This window comes from Lepidochelys olivacea (genome assembly GCF_965140295.1).
Source record: "Lepidochelys olivacea isolate rLepOli2 genome assembly, chromosome: 4".
Taxonomy (NCBI): domain Eukaryota; kingdom Metazoa; phylum Chordata; order Testudines; family Cheloniidae; genus Lepidochelys; species Lepidochelys olivacea.
The window spans coordinates 40,929,549-40,943,672 of record NC_140414.1 but is presented as its reverse complement, the minus strand read 5'-3'; the positions used below and the strand labels follow the sequence as shown (position 1 = coordinate 40,943,672).

The following is a 14,124-nucleotide window of genomic DNA, read 5'->3' as shown; positions in this document are numbered from 1 at the left end:
TAGATGCCTTTCCTCAAAGTTTTGGAGGAAGTGTTTCATGTAGTTGTAAACAATGTTTTGAGTATTACTGGTTTTTTTTACTATCTCCCGTTTGTTTCTCTTCCTAACTTAGCTTTACAAATTGCTTCCTTGCATGTAGGTGTTCTCATCAGTGCAGCAGGTTCCTTCGTTGAATTCTGATTCTATGTCCCCAACTCCAAGGAGTGAAGAAAATAGGATAGACATACAAGAACAGAAGTCCCTCACATCCAGATGTTTATCAAGTGACAAAGAAAATTCAGCATACATTTTCAGTGAGAAAAATATTCTTTATAATTACAGGTTATGCTACTTTTGCCTGCAGAGCTTTGAAGTTCTGTGACACAGAATAAATTCCATTGCATAAACCTGCTACTATATGCTTGGGTCTAGATCCTGAAATGTTCTGAGTGCTTCCTGGCAAATGCCAAGCTCCTTCAACTGTCATTTGTTTCAGGTCTCATGTATGTTTTTGTAAAGTTGTAAATAGCAATTATCTAAAATATCTCGCTGGCCTGGGTAAGTTAATTAGAGCAATGATGTACTCTGTTTTTTCCCTGGAGTATTTCCTCCAGTAAGAAACTGCAACAAATCAAATGCCTTTTATAATAAGGCATTTAAAAAAAAAAAAAAGCTGAAAGCCAAGCTTTCACTCTTAGTAATTTTTTTATTTGCTGGCTTTTAAATTTTCTTCCACTGAACCTACTTTTAGTGACTATATTAATACCTGGACTATTTCTTCTCATATTGAATTTGGGCAAAAGGATTCTTGTAATTCCAGAACCTTATTTTTCACATGGGACAATAGTAACTTTGTGGTATTGTTTTATTTCTTGCAAATGTTAAAGCTGCAATCTATAATGTTTTTTGAAAGCATGCTGCTGACCCAGCCATTAGTTCCAAATATTTATTAGTAACTGCAGTAGTAGAGGCTATCCTGCTTGAGTACTGAAACAATTTTTAGGGAATATAGTTCTTAAGTGCAACTCCTCTAAATTTTTATTTGAAAATAGGAATTTAAATGATGTAAGAATCACATTTGAAATGACGACAGACATGATAAAGTCAAGATGCATGAGGAAATTGGAATACTTTGCTTATTCTGTGTGTCTTTAAAATTAATATGGTGTCTGAAGGATTGGTGCAGCAGGTTGCTAAAGACATATTTGCTTTATAGGAATAGAGGAGTCTTTCTGTTCAGGAGATGGCAACCTCTCAAGACTCCCGTCCACACTTAGAACAAGAATGCCACTTATCACTGTTCCTGCCACTGAGGAGATTCCTGACTCAGAAGTTTATTATTCAGGTGTAATTGACTGTGAGGAAGTCCAGCAATCCTTTGGTTCTCCAACAGTCAACTTTTATGACAAGTCAGCATCATTTCCTGTCTGTGCTTTTGGGCCTGAGGACAAGAAGTATGAAACTTCTGTGCCTGTAGAGTGCTTGGAAGAAAGACAAGGGGAGTTTATACAGCCAGTGTTTTCTAATGCAACTTCACAAAACAGACAAAGCAAGTGGCTGAAATATCAAAACACGGCTCAATGTGATTTGATAACTCAAAACAGAGAAGATGTGAAAGTGACTGATTACTTCTGTGCTGACAATGTCTTTGGAATGCCACTTGCTGACACTAGAGAGAGTCAGAGTGATGCCATGAATAAAAGCCTTCCAGACTCTATGCATCTGCAAATGATAAAAGGCATACTTGGTAAACACGGCCGAAATTTTAGCAGCCAAGATTCTGTTTCAGAAGGGAAGATACTTTCTCTGCACTTAAACCAGATTCCTATTGCTGAAGAAGCACAAAAGGTGTTAGGTCAGCTGACTCACCGTGGTGTAATAGGAGGCACCCAGGTGTGTAACTATTCAAGCAGACTGTGTACACTTACTACATGTTTGATCCACTGGCGATGCATGTCTGGCTGTACTATCTGGAGCAGGTCTTATCAAAAACATCCTTGCAAAATAGTCATGAAAGTTCACCATTCTAAGCACAAAAAACACACCTACTTATCCACACTTTTGATGAAGAAAAGATCAAGGACATGTTACTTATGTTTAAAAAAAGTCCTGGCATGTAAAAACTTGCAAGGCTGAATGGTGTGATATGTTTATTGTTGATAGAAAAACATTTTACTGAGCATTCTAACTGCATTTGTCTGATCTCCTTTGGGATATTAGAGCTAAATATTGAACTATTTTCTATATCTTTAGCTGCTGCACAAAGACAGTTTATGGTACAAACATTTTTATTCTGATAACTGTTTTATGACGAACTCCTGGCTAATCCACTGCCAGATATAGACTTGTACGCTCTGAATTTTGATGCCGGGGGATGACAAGAAGCCATTTGTGGTGTTATGGTCTTGTCCAGAATTGGCAAGGCCACTTTCAAAAATTGGCTATTCTGAGTGAAAACATGTTTGTAGCAAGCACACACATACCAGGTGGAAATACATAATTCTATAGGCAAATGATATTTAGCTGTACCTGTATTTCCTTGTGCATGAACATATGACTTTTGCACAGAGAAGACTTATAGGTACATTTCAGGTGGTTTTTATGAAAATTGTCTCCAATTTTTCTAGGTTTTGTTCCCCTTCAAATTTATTTTTAAATTCATGTTTTCTTCAGAGAAAAGAGCCATTTTTAGTTTGTTTGTTAAAGAAGTTAATGTTTTGAGGGGGGAAATTAACTTGATAGACTATAATGGCTGATTTCATGCTTTTGCAATCTTTAGTGACAGTCAACTTAAAAAAAAGTCACACTTTACCTACTACTGTAGTAAGTGACAGCTAAGGTTACTACAAATGTAAGATTCCATCTGTTTAAAACAAGGTTTGGGTACTTTATCTACATAATACAGTCAAATGCATAGTAAGTTTCATCGTTCCCCCGTATAATTAGTCATTTTCTTCCTGCCTTTGACACAGCAGTGGCAGAAGGAGGGAGGAACATTGGGGAAAATAGGAAAATGTGAAAGATAAAAATAATTTTTTTTTGTGATTTAAAGTTAATATTTCATAGTTATAGCTTGGGGGTTATGGTTATTAATATAGACTGCTCACAGAAGTGAGAATATTAAGGCTTGAAAAGTATTATTTCAAAATGCAGTAGTTAATTTTCATGAGTTCTCATCCATTTTAGCATTAAAAGCAAACCAATTAGGAGTCATGTATAATAAACTAAGAACTTCTTGAGAAATACAAATAGAGATGTTTGAGTTCGGAACAAAAAGCAGTGTCTAAAACAAGTGAAAAGTGGATTGAATTGGGGAGGAGGGGGACCAAAAACAAAAGTCTTACAGTTTACAGATCAAGAAAATAGATGTTTGAGAACTGGTGAAAATATTTGTTTCCAAGTACAAACCTGGCAGGCCATATTTCAGCCCCCAGATAATAAGGTATATGCACAATGAAATGCCGAAAAGTCTTCTGAACTGTAGAAGTGAAACTAGTTTTGCTGTAGTGCAGAAATTGTACTTGTCATGGATTGAGTGGAATTCATCTCTGTGCTAAGAACTGTACCATGCCTATGCCTCACTTCCACTAAAGCTCTCAAAATAGCACTTAGATTGTGCATAGACTTTGTACAGGCCCTCAGTACAGGGGTGAACTTCACTTTGTTTAGCATACTGGAAGTGAACATGGTAGTACTGTGTAAAGTGCTGTCCAAAGCCCCAGTACTGCAAACTTGTATGTGCTTATCTTTACACACATGGGTAGTCCCACGGAAGGTGAATCGGACCACTTTTGCATATCAGTTAGGAATCAAAATTCCTCCCATTCGGGATTACTTATTTTATAAAAAGAATAAGGGAGAATCAGGGTTTGGGAAGGCTTTTTAATGCCTCATTTTGTTACTTTGCAGGATATATCTATCTCTGAGCTGTCTTTTCCGAGTGGGGATAAAGTAAAATGTACTAATCTTCCTAAAAGGCAGACATATATACCTACTGTGTTTCAGTCTTATGTTCATTACAAACAGATCTTTACAGCTGCTTTGACAGGTACGGCTGACATCTGTTGGAAACTATAATAAATAAAAAAAAATTACAACCTATTAATTTATTTCTAAAATTTCACAAAGTGAAGAAGTGATATCCATGTTATGTTAATATTAGATTTCTATCTGTTTGGGCACCCGACTGCCTCTCCTGGCCACACACCTTAATTCTGACATATACTTAGTTATTGTTGTGACTATTAGGCTCCTCTGCCTCTTCACTCCTTGACCATTTATTTAAAGAACGTCATATGCCATGTCGTGATATATGTAGCTTTGCTCAAAGTAGTGCGTTTTCATGGTGGGGAACAGTAACTTCTATCTGATTTGACTGTGTCTTAGTTACTCTGACAACAGTGGGTTCAAACTGATTGCTGTTTTTATCCAATTTTTCAAAAAAAAACAGACTAAGGGCGAAATTCACCTCTGTGCTGTTGTCTAGCCCAAGGCCCACATACCACTTAAGTCCCACATCAAAATTTGTACTTAACTTTTTTCAAGTGCAATCATTTTAATATGTAAATCCTTCAATTTACACACCTAAATGGGACTTGTGGAAATAAGGTAGTTGGAACTAAATTTCTAATTGTTCACACTCAGAAGATGGTATCATATTTAGACGTCAGGTTTACACCTTTGAAAAAATTGGCCTTCTAGATTTGAGGTTGATAGTAACAAATTTAGATGCATTTGTTTACTTAATTTATGTACACAAGTATTATTTAACGGTAATCTTAATCCCCCCTTCTCTTTTTTATGTAAAGAGCAATTAAACATATTGCTTTTTGAGCTGTCACAAAGGCTACACAAGGCTCTTTCCAAAGTGAACACATCATTTTGCACTTCAGTGAAAGATGGTCAAGAGGAAAGGAAGGAAAACTGTGTTCCACTTTGCAATCACAAGCATCCAGCAAAGCTTGTTATGGTTAAAAAAGAAGGTCAAAATAAGGTGCTGTTTCTTTTTTATGGTACTTAGATTATATTCTGTTAACACTTACAAATTAAAATGGATTACAATATTGTGAAGATCAGTGTTAGTATCAATTTAATTATTAATACATCTTTTTCTATAAACATTTTATTTACACACATATGTAGTTAAGTTGAGACTTGAGTTTCTAAATCTATAAATTTGCTAAATATCAGATTCTGTGGATAGTGGTGAAACACAGTTAGTACACAATTACAGAAATGAGTATTCTGCGAAGCTGCTTGGTTTTCCAGCAGGTTTATGGAGCATACTGAAAAAGCAGATTTGTTCTCTTATATGAATAGCATGCAATATGGGCTAGCAAATTTACAGATTTTCATTTTCAAAATAAAATTTGGATGACTTATCTTTGTTCTAGGGTCGCCTTTTTTATACCTGTGATGCCCCAAAAGCTGACCAGTGTAAGTTTTTCAAGTGGATAGAAGAAGTGAACCCGGGACAGCTAAAATCCAGACCCAGTCTAGTGCTTCATGATATAAAGAGTATTGGAGCTTACCTCAGATGTCAAAAGATTTCTATCTATGAGCAATGCCAGCTTTTGGTGAGGTATAGTGGAGTACAAAATATACTTCATATGGCACTATAAGAGTTAACATTTGTAAATACCCAGGTATAAATGTTCTGCTGCTGTAATCCCATTAACCTCAGTGGAATTATACCAGCAGAGAATCTAGCCCGCGTTCACCGTCTTTTCTAATGAGATAATGATTCTGTGGGGAAATTTTCAGAAGTTCAGACTGAGAAAGATACTGTCAGTATCAGGACTTTGCTTTCTTCATCAGTCTTGTGAAAATGTTATTGCGTACCTGCTATCTGATAAATCATTTAAGCCCCTTCTGATTGTTGTTTGTTACCATTTGTGTAACTTTTCCCATAAATACATTCTGTTGAGCAGGATTTGACAAAAATCCACTCAATAAAGCCAAATTGGAAATGTTCTTTGGTAAGCATGCTTACCATTCAGTTTCTCCAGAATTTAAGCTTCCATCTTTGGGGGCTGTGGTGGATAATCAGCTGAACAGAGCTCTCAGTGGTATGCTATGGCCAGAAGAGCTGCATCAGGGATGCATAAACAGGGCAGCTTGAGTAGGAGTAGAGAGGTAGCAAAGAAAAACTTCTGAATGTTAACATGAATCTACAACAAAGTGTAGCAATAAAGGTGTGAATTGCCTGAATCCCAGATCTTTGCCCTAGCAGTGTGACTATGGTGGGACAAGTAAAATTCCACCTCAGTTTATTGCATTTTCTATTTAACAGCTCCTCTACAAGTGCTCTCTCCATTAAAGTGATTAAAATGGGATAATTCACTAGCCAGCAACTTGCTGCAGCCTCTTCACCAGATAAGAATTCCCAGTGTTGACTGGGTGACTAATAGTGGTATATTGAGCTTTTCGTTTTCAGAACAGTAAGTTCATTGTGGCCCAGCTTGGTAGTAACTAAAAGTCATTACCATTTGAAACTCCACCTGGCCATTTGCCAGTGGTGAATGTGAAACTTTCCCTAAGAAGTTGTGGGGGTCTAAGCCATACGTTTTTGCAGACCTCACACTGTCAATTTAAAAACAAACAAACAAAAAAAACAACCGAAAACTAGTCCTCCTGGCTTTGGAGATAAACTTCCTGATGTTAACTGAAGGTAAAAAATGACTCTATGGTGTTTTCTGAATTAGCAGACAGCCAACTCTAGTGCTTTCACAGCAATCCATTTAAAATCCTGCAGGCAATTGTCAAAGTTTCATGCTGCTGCTGCTGCTGCTGCAATTTATGGGCAGCAGCAGAGGCAGCTGCTCAGGAAGTTCATGGTTACTCTACAGGTAAAATGTATAGGTTTGATAATGAATAGAAAATTAGTAAGGCTAGTCTTGAAACAAACCATTTTAAGTGAAAAATATTTTCCATTTTTGTAGAAATTGCAAAATGTTTAAAGTTTTCCAAACAGCTCTAAAAATTAGGCTTAATATGTCATGCGTTCCTTGCTACTGAAGTAGTATAGCAGAGGAAAACAAATTTAAACACTAAATGTTTGTGTTCTCGAAGTTAATGCTTTCATATTCAGCTACACAACTAATAGCAAAGGGGAAAAATGTTTTACATTCCCATTTCTTGCCTGGTTAAGTAGGTGGGAAGGTAAGAAAGTATTTCTTAGTAGGTATAAATGTTTCATAAACTCTTCAAAGGAGAGAAAAGACTGAAAAAATCATTAAAATCTTTTCATATTTTTGCTGTTATTTGACAAGACTGATTTGTTTCTTATTGTGAATCAGAAATCTGCCAGGTTTTTGCTTAGATTACATGCTGACTCTCGAAGTAATATGATTTTTTTAAAAAAAAAACAGAAGAGCCTTTGATGTACGAAGAAAACATTGTAGTAAGCTAAAGAAATCAATTATTGCAAATGACAGATTTGATGGGGATTCTAAAAGCAAGTTATATCTTAAATTGAGCAGAAAGGAATACTCCTCTGTGTACAGCAAAGGTAAGTGAATCTGAGTATCTCAGTGTCAGGTCTAATACAGGTTCCTGTTTTGTCTCTAAAGTGATCTTCTAAAGCATTTATCACAGAAGAGAAAAACCTCAGATCCATCAATCCTGGCAAGCAATGATGCTTAGTTCTGATTTTAGAAAGGTAGCTAGATGTATTGTCAGCTTTTGCTTTTGTAATCATGAACATTGAAAACCATGTTCAGAAAAATAGAAAGTGAATGTTGTACAAAGTAAAAATATTTAATATAAGCTTATGTGATTTTATAGTATTTATGGTCTACAGACATGCCACCTTGGCCTGTGATTTTGTTAGATTTAGCAAGCTATGTAGAGTCAGGAATGGTCAGTATTTGAATGGAGAGCCTTTAAGAAAAGCTCAGGTCATAGAAATTAGTGTAGGTTATTCAATAGGTATCACTCTTCTCTCTGAACTGGTTCTGACCTAGTGACCCATTGCCGTGTTAGGGATTAGTGTTCTGCTAGAGGAACTGTCAATGTAGACGTTTAATTTAAAAAAAAAACACAAAAAACCCCAAGGTTCTTGACCACTGTGGTCATTAAAGAACTTTTCACAAGATCAAGGAAGTTGTCTGCCCTAGTGCTACAATCATATTCCATTTTTGATAATTACATCCTGCCTACCTAAAGTTCTCTGCAGTTTCATTTGGAAAAGGTATTTTTCACTTCTTGATTTAAATTTAGTGTTGTATTCCCCTGTTTGACAGCTACTGCATTCCACTCAAGTGGCTGCACTTCAGTGGTAGATGAGGTGATTCTCATATCTACATAATTTATGCACTTTGAGATTTTTCTAATTGAAAGGTAGAATATAACTATAGGACAATTCAGAAGCGTACATGCACATTTGCCTCTGCGCACACTAGGTACATCAGTACTCTGAAGTGTAGGTTTGCATTTACAGAGAGATACTGAAACTCTGTGTGGACAAACCTCTGACTTGCACACCTTGAAGTACTTTGTGCCAGAACTGAGTGTGGGCAACTATGTGCCTATTCCTGCACAGTTCAGAAAACTTGACTTTTAACACAATTCATAATCCCCCTTTCTATGTTCTCCATTATATGGCAAATTGAGAATGTAATTACATTTTACTCTCATAATGTATGGCAAAGAATTTATAGAGCTTTTGCCGGCTTCATCCTGCATCACTCTTTTCTGCCAGCACAGTACCCTTTAAGGGAGCAGAGGAAAATGTTGGTCTACCATACAAAACTAAGGACCAGATTTTGACAACCTAAACCATGATGAGTAGCACCTTACTTACGAAGTTATACCTCATTGGGATTACATGTGGACTAAAGTATTATCCAACATTACCGAGGCTATGTCTACACTGACACTTTCGTTGTTAAAACTTTTGTCGCTCAGGGGTGTGACAAAAGTTTTAATGATGAAAAGCACCAGTGTGGACAGCACTTCGTTGGCGGGAGTGCCTGTCCCTCGCTGGAGGTGGTTTTATTGTGTCACTGGGAGAGCTCTTTCCTGTGGATAAGAAGTGGCTACACAGCGCACCTTACAGCAGTGTAGCTGCAGTGACACAGCTGCACCATTGTAAGGTGCACAGCATAGACATAGCCTAAAGGTATCAGAATCTAGTGTGAAGAGGATTTTTTGTGTTTAGCGTTTTACTGTTCTTTAGCAAAATAGCTGCTAAGTATAATTGTAATCTGGTTTAGTGGCTGGCAATGATTACTGTTCTTTTAAACAATTTGTCTGAAATCCAAATAGCGTGAAAAGCATTAAAAAATGTTTTAGATTAGTCGGAAGTCACTTGATACTAGTTACCATAGGGAAAAACCTTTAGTACATTAGTTGTATGCTTACTGTAATTCATGGTAAGTAAAGAAGGTATTAAGAAGCTTATGAATTATCTGATGACTCCCTTTCAAATGAGTGTACCAACAAATCTTTTAAATTTTGTACTACCTTCCCCCTCTTTATTTTAAAGAGTATTAATGGCTTAATTTGCAAAATAATGAATGTTAAGTTTTTTTAAAAGCCTGCAATAGCAGAAACTTGAGTGAAATAAATTGATCTATTGTTTTGACAGATGACCTTTGGGTTGTTTCAAAGACTCTATACTTTGAATCCCTGGACACTTTCATTGCATGTAGTGCTTTCTTTGGACCATCATCTAGCAATGAAGTTGAATTATTGCCTCTTAAAGGCTATTATCCCTCAAATTGGTGCTCAAATAGTAAGTTTTATCCCAAAGAATTGTTTAATACATTAATAGACCAATACTTATGAGAAGTATCTGAGTAGGAATGAGGAATAGGGTGACTATTTCTCAAACGTTATTATGAATTATTTTTTGATTATCCAACTGTGCAAAGTATTATTTTCAGGTCAATCATTTAAACAATTCCTTACTGGTTGAGCAATGAGCAGCTGAAGAAGTTAAGGGCCCATAAGGCAAAGTGGTAGACAGTGATTATCTCACCAGTTACAACTGAGGAAGTATGTCATTAGTGTTTTAAGAACTTGCTAGGTAAAATGTATTTTTACATAATAAAGTTTGGAATTATTTAATCTATTCTGACAGGTTTCAGAGTAGCAGCCGTGTTAGTCTGTGTCCGCAAAAAGAAAAGGAGGACTTGTGGCACCTTAGAGACTAACAAATTTATTTGAGCATAAGCTTTCGTGAGCTACAGCTCACTTCATCGATGAAGTGAGCTGTAGCTCACGAAAGCTTATGCTCAAATAAATTTGTTAGTCTCTAAGGTGCCACAAGTCCTCCTTTTCTTGTAATCTATTCTGTGGCTCAGCTGATCTTCCTTCCTGTGTTGTTATATTCCCACACCCTGGTACACCTTAAAAATCAAAGTGTTTGGAATGTTCAGAAAAATAAAGTTGGATAAATTTTTAAAGGACTTTCAGTTTTGAGTTATTTTTGTAAATGTTTCGGAAAGTGAACACTGCCAGTAGAGAGAGAGTTGGAGTTGTTTTGTGACACAGTGACATTTATTATTTGCCAAATATTTCAAAAGTAAATTAGTGCCATCTTCCTTCTTTTAGTTTTGTTCTTCTCCCCTCCACCCCAGCCTCATTTAGACCCACTCATTATCAGTTTGTTATATTTTGTGGTGGTATTTTGGAAAGTAGTACTTGTGGCACCTTAGAGACTAACCAATTTATTTGAGCATAAGCTTTCGTGACCTACAGCTCACTTCATCGGATGCATTTCCACTGAATGCATCCGATGAAGTGAGCTGTAGCTCATGAAAGCTTATGCTCAAATAAATTGGTTAGTCTCTAAGGTGCCGCAAGTACTCCTTTTCTTTTTGCGAATACAGACTAACACGGCTGTTACTCTGAAACCTGTCATTTTGGAAAGTGATACTAGAGGGTTTGGAGCATTCCTTGACCAGAGGGAAGTGGGTGCTAGAGCAGAGGCGGTCCTACAGAGAAACGCAAGGAACAGCCAAACACGGGGGAAAGCTTATATTGAGGATTATGGTTTTTGGTTGCTGGAGTTACAAATAAGCCAAGGAGGAAGTAAGTAGGAACTCTTTGTAGTGCAGCGTATGTTCTTTATGGAGCAGGATAGAGGCCTACACCTGTTGACGCTATTTTGATACAACTTTAAGAGTTTACACAAATACAAAGAATTCAAGAGTTATGTTTTCAATAGCTTTGTTAACACAGGTACACTGCACATGCTTTATATACCAAGTTACTCATTTAATAGACTGAAGATTAAGAAGAAATATCACTGTACATATGTGCAATGTGGCCAAGCAAACATTTCTATCATAGCCAGGCACCCAGAATTCAATGGGAGTTTTGCCTGGAGTGAGAACCACAGGATCGGGCCCTTAACTCTTCCATTCCCTGACTATTGTGTCTAGCTTTGCAATTTTAATGTCTTGGTATAAGGTTTCACATTTATTTTCCTTTTAGATTTTAAAACGAGAAAAAACCCTATCTGTGGCATTGAAATAGGGCTATTTCATACTACTTTGGTCAATTACAAAGCTGAAAACCCTAATGGAGATGTTAAATTAAGCACAGGGCCGGCTCTAGGATTTTTGCTGCCCCAAGGAAAAGATTTGCCTCCCCAAGCTCTAAGAGCGCAACTGCCCAAGAAAAAGAAAAGAAAAAAAAAAGTGTGGCCGGAATGCTGCCCCTGGAATTGTGCCGCCCCAAGCATGTGCTTGCTTTGCTGGTGCCTAGAGCCGGTCCTGATTAAGCATGTCTAAAGAGACTTTTAAATAGCCCATAATGTTATTGTAAGACACTAGATTTAAAAAACAAATTTTTCTTCATGGAGGTCTAGCTACATAAACTTGAAATGTTAAGGTTTAGCTATTTTTATATTATCCATATGCAACAACGTTTACATTTTCCTATAATAAAAAGTAGTTCTTCCTTCCCATTTGGCTAATTCAGAAAAGCTTAATGAATTTTCTAGTTCTTAAACACTTTTGAGCTGAAACCAAACACAAAATGTTTTTCCATCATTTAAGACTGCAGAAAGACTAAAGTAAAAATAGGTGTTGTGACTTTAATTGCAGCATTCATTACTGCAGAAAAATAGAACAACTTTCAGGTCTTGTGTGGGCTACTGTCAGAAGACATTGGAAGATGCTTAAATATGAACTTTTGTTTCTGTTATCTTCCCATCATTTTATTGTAGTTTTCGTTGGGTAAAGTTTTTCATTGCATAGTTTGTAAAATACACCTCAGATTGAGTCTATAGTAGTAAGGTAGGCACTAAAAATAATCTGCAAACTAAGGATATGTCTACACTGCAATTAGACACCATGGCTGGCCCGTGCCAGTTGACTTGAGCTAAGGGGCTGTTTAATTGCAGTTTAGGCTTGGCTGGGACCCTCACACCTCGCAGGGGCCTAGAGCCTGAGTTCCAGCCGTAGCCCAAACATCAACACTGCAGTTGGACAGCCACTTAGTCCGAGCCCCATGAGCATGAGTCACCTGGCACAGGCCAGCTGCAGGTGTCTAATTGTGGTAGAGATATACCCTGAGTTTAATTGTTCTGCACAAACACTGCCACCACATTCTAAAAAGAACGAGCTATTTAGCTGACCAAAGATTGCAGGCTATGTATGATAAATTTTAATTCTTGAGGGGTAAAACAAAGGGCTAAGAACAGTACTAGATAAAATCAACATAAGGCAGGCAGGCTATGTATTGTAATTCATGCTTTGAAAGAAAACTCCACCTGTAAGAGATTTACAAAATGGAAATGAAGCTGGTTTATTGATGAACAAATAATACTTTAAAAGTTCATCTCCTAAACTCCATAGACAATGAAATAATTTCCTTAAAATATTAGAGGAAATGCTGAGATTTTGTATCCAGGTTTCCATCCCTGAAGGATTTTCATGCCAGAACTAGAAATCCCTCAAAATAATGGGCTTAAAGGACATTCTCATTGATCTTTTGCTCTAGAATCATAGGTTAGACATTGTAAAGTCCTCAGTTTGGCTTCCATTACAACAGGGAAAGTTATTTACTCAACATTAGAAATAAATTACTAGACTGTTTTCTGTGGCTGATTACACTTTGTAACCTGCTTTGTAATCTTTCCAGTGATTGTTTATGCCTTGCTGGTTTGTAATGCTGGTACTGAGCTCACAACTTTGAGAAATATGCTGGAGTACTTCAATCCAGCTACTCTACCACTAATGAAGTACCTACTAGAAATGTAAGTATAAGTAACCTCTGTGCTTGCACACAGTCTCATGTGTGTTATATAGATGTGACAGGAACAAGCAAGCTTTCATTTGTGTTTTCTGGACAAAAAGTAAGTGTGAAAAAAAAAGCTGGAAAATGTGGCACTATAAATCAAGTATAGTTAGCACCTAATGACACACTTCAGTTTTCATTAATTTATGATGCAAGTAATTCCTTGCTTAAATCTCATTCAAGGGTTTGAAGTATTTGTTTAGATTTACATACACCTGTGCCCCACCTCTTGTAACTTGGAGATTAATATTAGACTTCTTAATGATTTCTGGATTGTGAAACTTTATAATACAAGTTTAATGTCAAAGTCAGTAACCATACTAATTTAATGGGAACAACCTTTATATTCCGTTAATTAATCTTCCAGTATTTCCTCCCTACATTTGTAACATAGGAACAAATTCATGCCAAGGGTAAAAAATATTCTTGAGTAGTCACAAAGTAATTGTTAAGTGTATAAGATAATTGCAATGATGTCATTAAAGTTATCATTCACATGTATAATGACTTGTTTAACCATATAGAAATATAGACCTTTAATAATAAACTTATAAACCACATGTACAGTACAAATGCATAGATATGCAAACTTGTTTGCCACAAATTTCAAATAACTATCCTTCACTCGAGAGAAGTGTCAGAAAAAACATGCAGGACTAAGAAATCACAGGAAGATTAGATTTAAAATATATATTCCCTGGTGGGAAAGAAGAGGTGGAGGGGCGGGGAGGAAAGAGAGCCAATCTAACAGCCATAACACTAGACTCAGGAGGTGGCTTGTATTGATAAGCATACCAGTAACTTTTAAAACTTGGTGAGATTATGTTTAGCAAACAGAAATCTTTGACCCAGATAAGCAGTGAGGGTATGGTTTATTTAAAAAAAACAAATAGG

General features: G+C 36.6%; 1 protein-coding gene across 1 annotated transcript in view; it reads left to right on the top strand.

The window, feature by feature from the left end:
- The window catches only part of ZGRF1 (zinc finger GRF-type containing 1), a gene marked incomplete at its 3' end in the record, with an annotated part of 51,654 nt that overhangs the window by 16,071 nt on the left and 21,459 nt on the right, over nt 1-14,124 (top strand). Inside the window, exons 12-19 of the mRNA XM_084627481.1 lie at nt 140-293; nt 1,196-1,872; nt 3,889-4,027; nt 4,788-4,972; nt 5,373-5,560; nt 7,350-7,489; nt 9,569-9,715; nt 13,075-13,189. Of these exons, the coding sequence (XP_084483607.1) occupies nt 140-293; nt 1,196-1,872; nt 3,889-4,027; nt 4,788-4,972; nt 5,373-5,560; nt 7,350-7,489; nt 9,569-9,715; nt 13,075-13,189 (1,745 nt within the window). The remainder of the gene's footprint in view (nt 1-139; nt 294-1,195; nt 1,873-3,888; nt 4,028-4,787; nt 4,973-5,372; nt 5,561-7,349; nt 7,490-9,568; nt 9,716-13,074; nt 13,190-14,124) is intronic.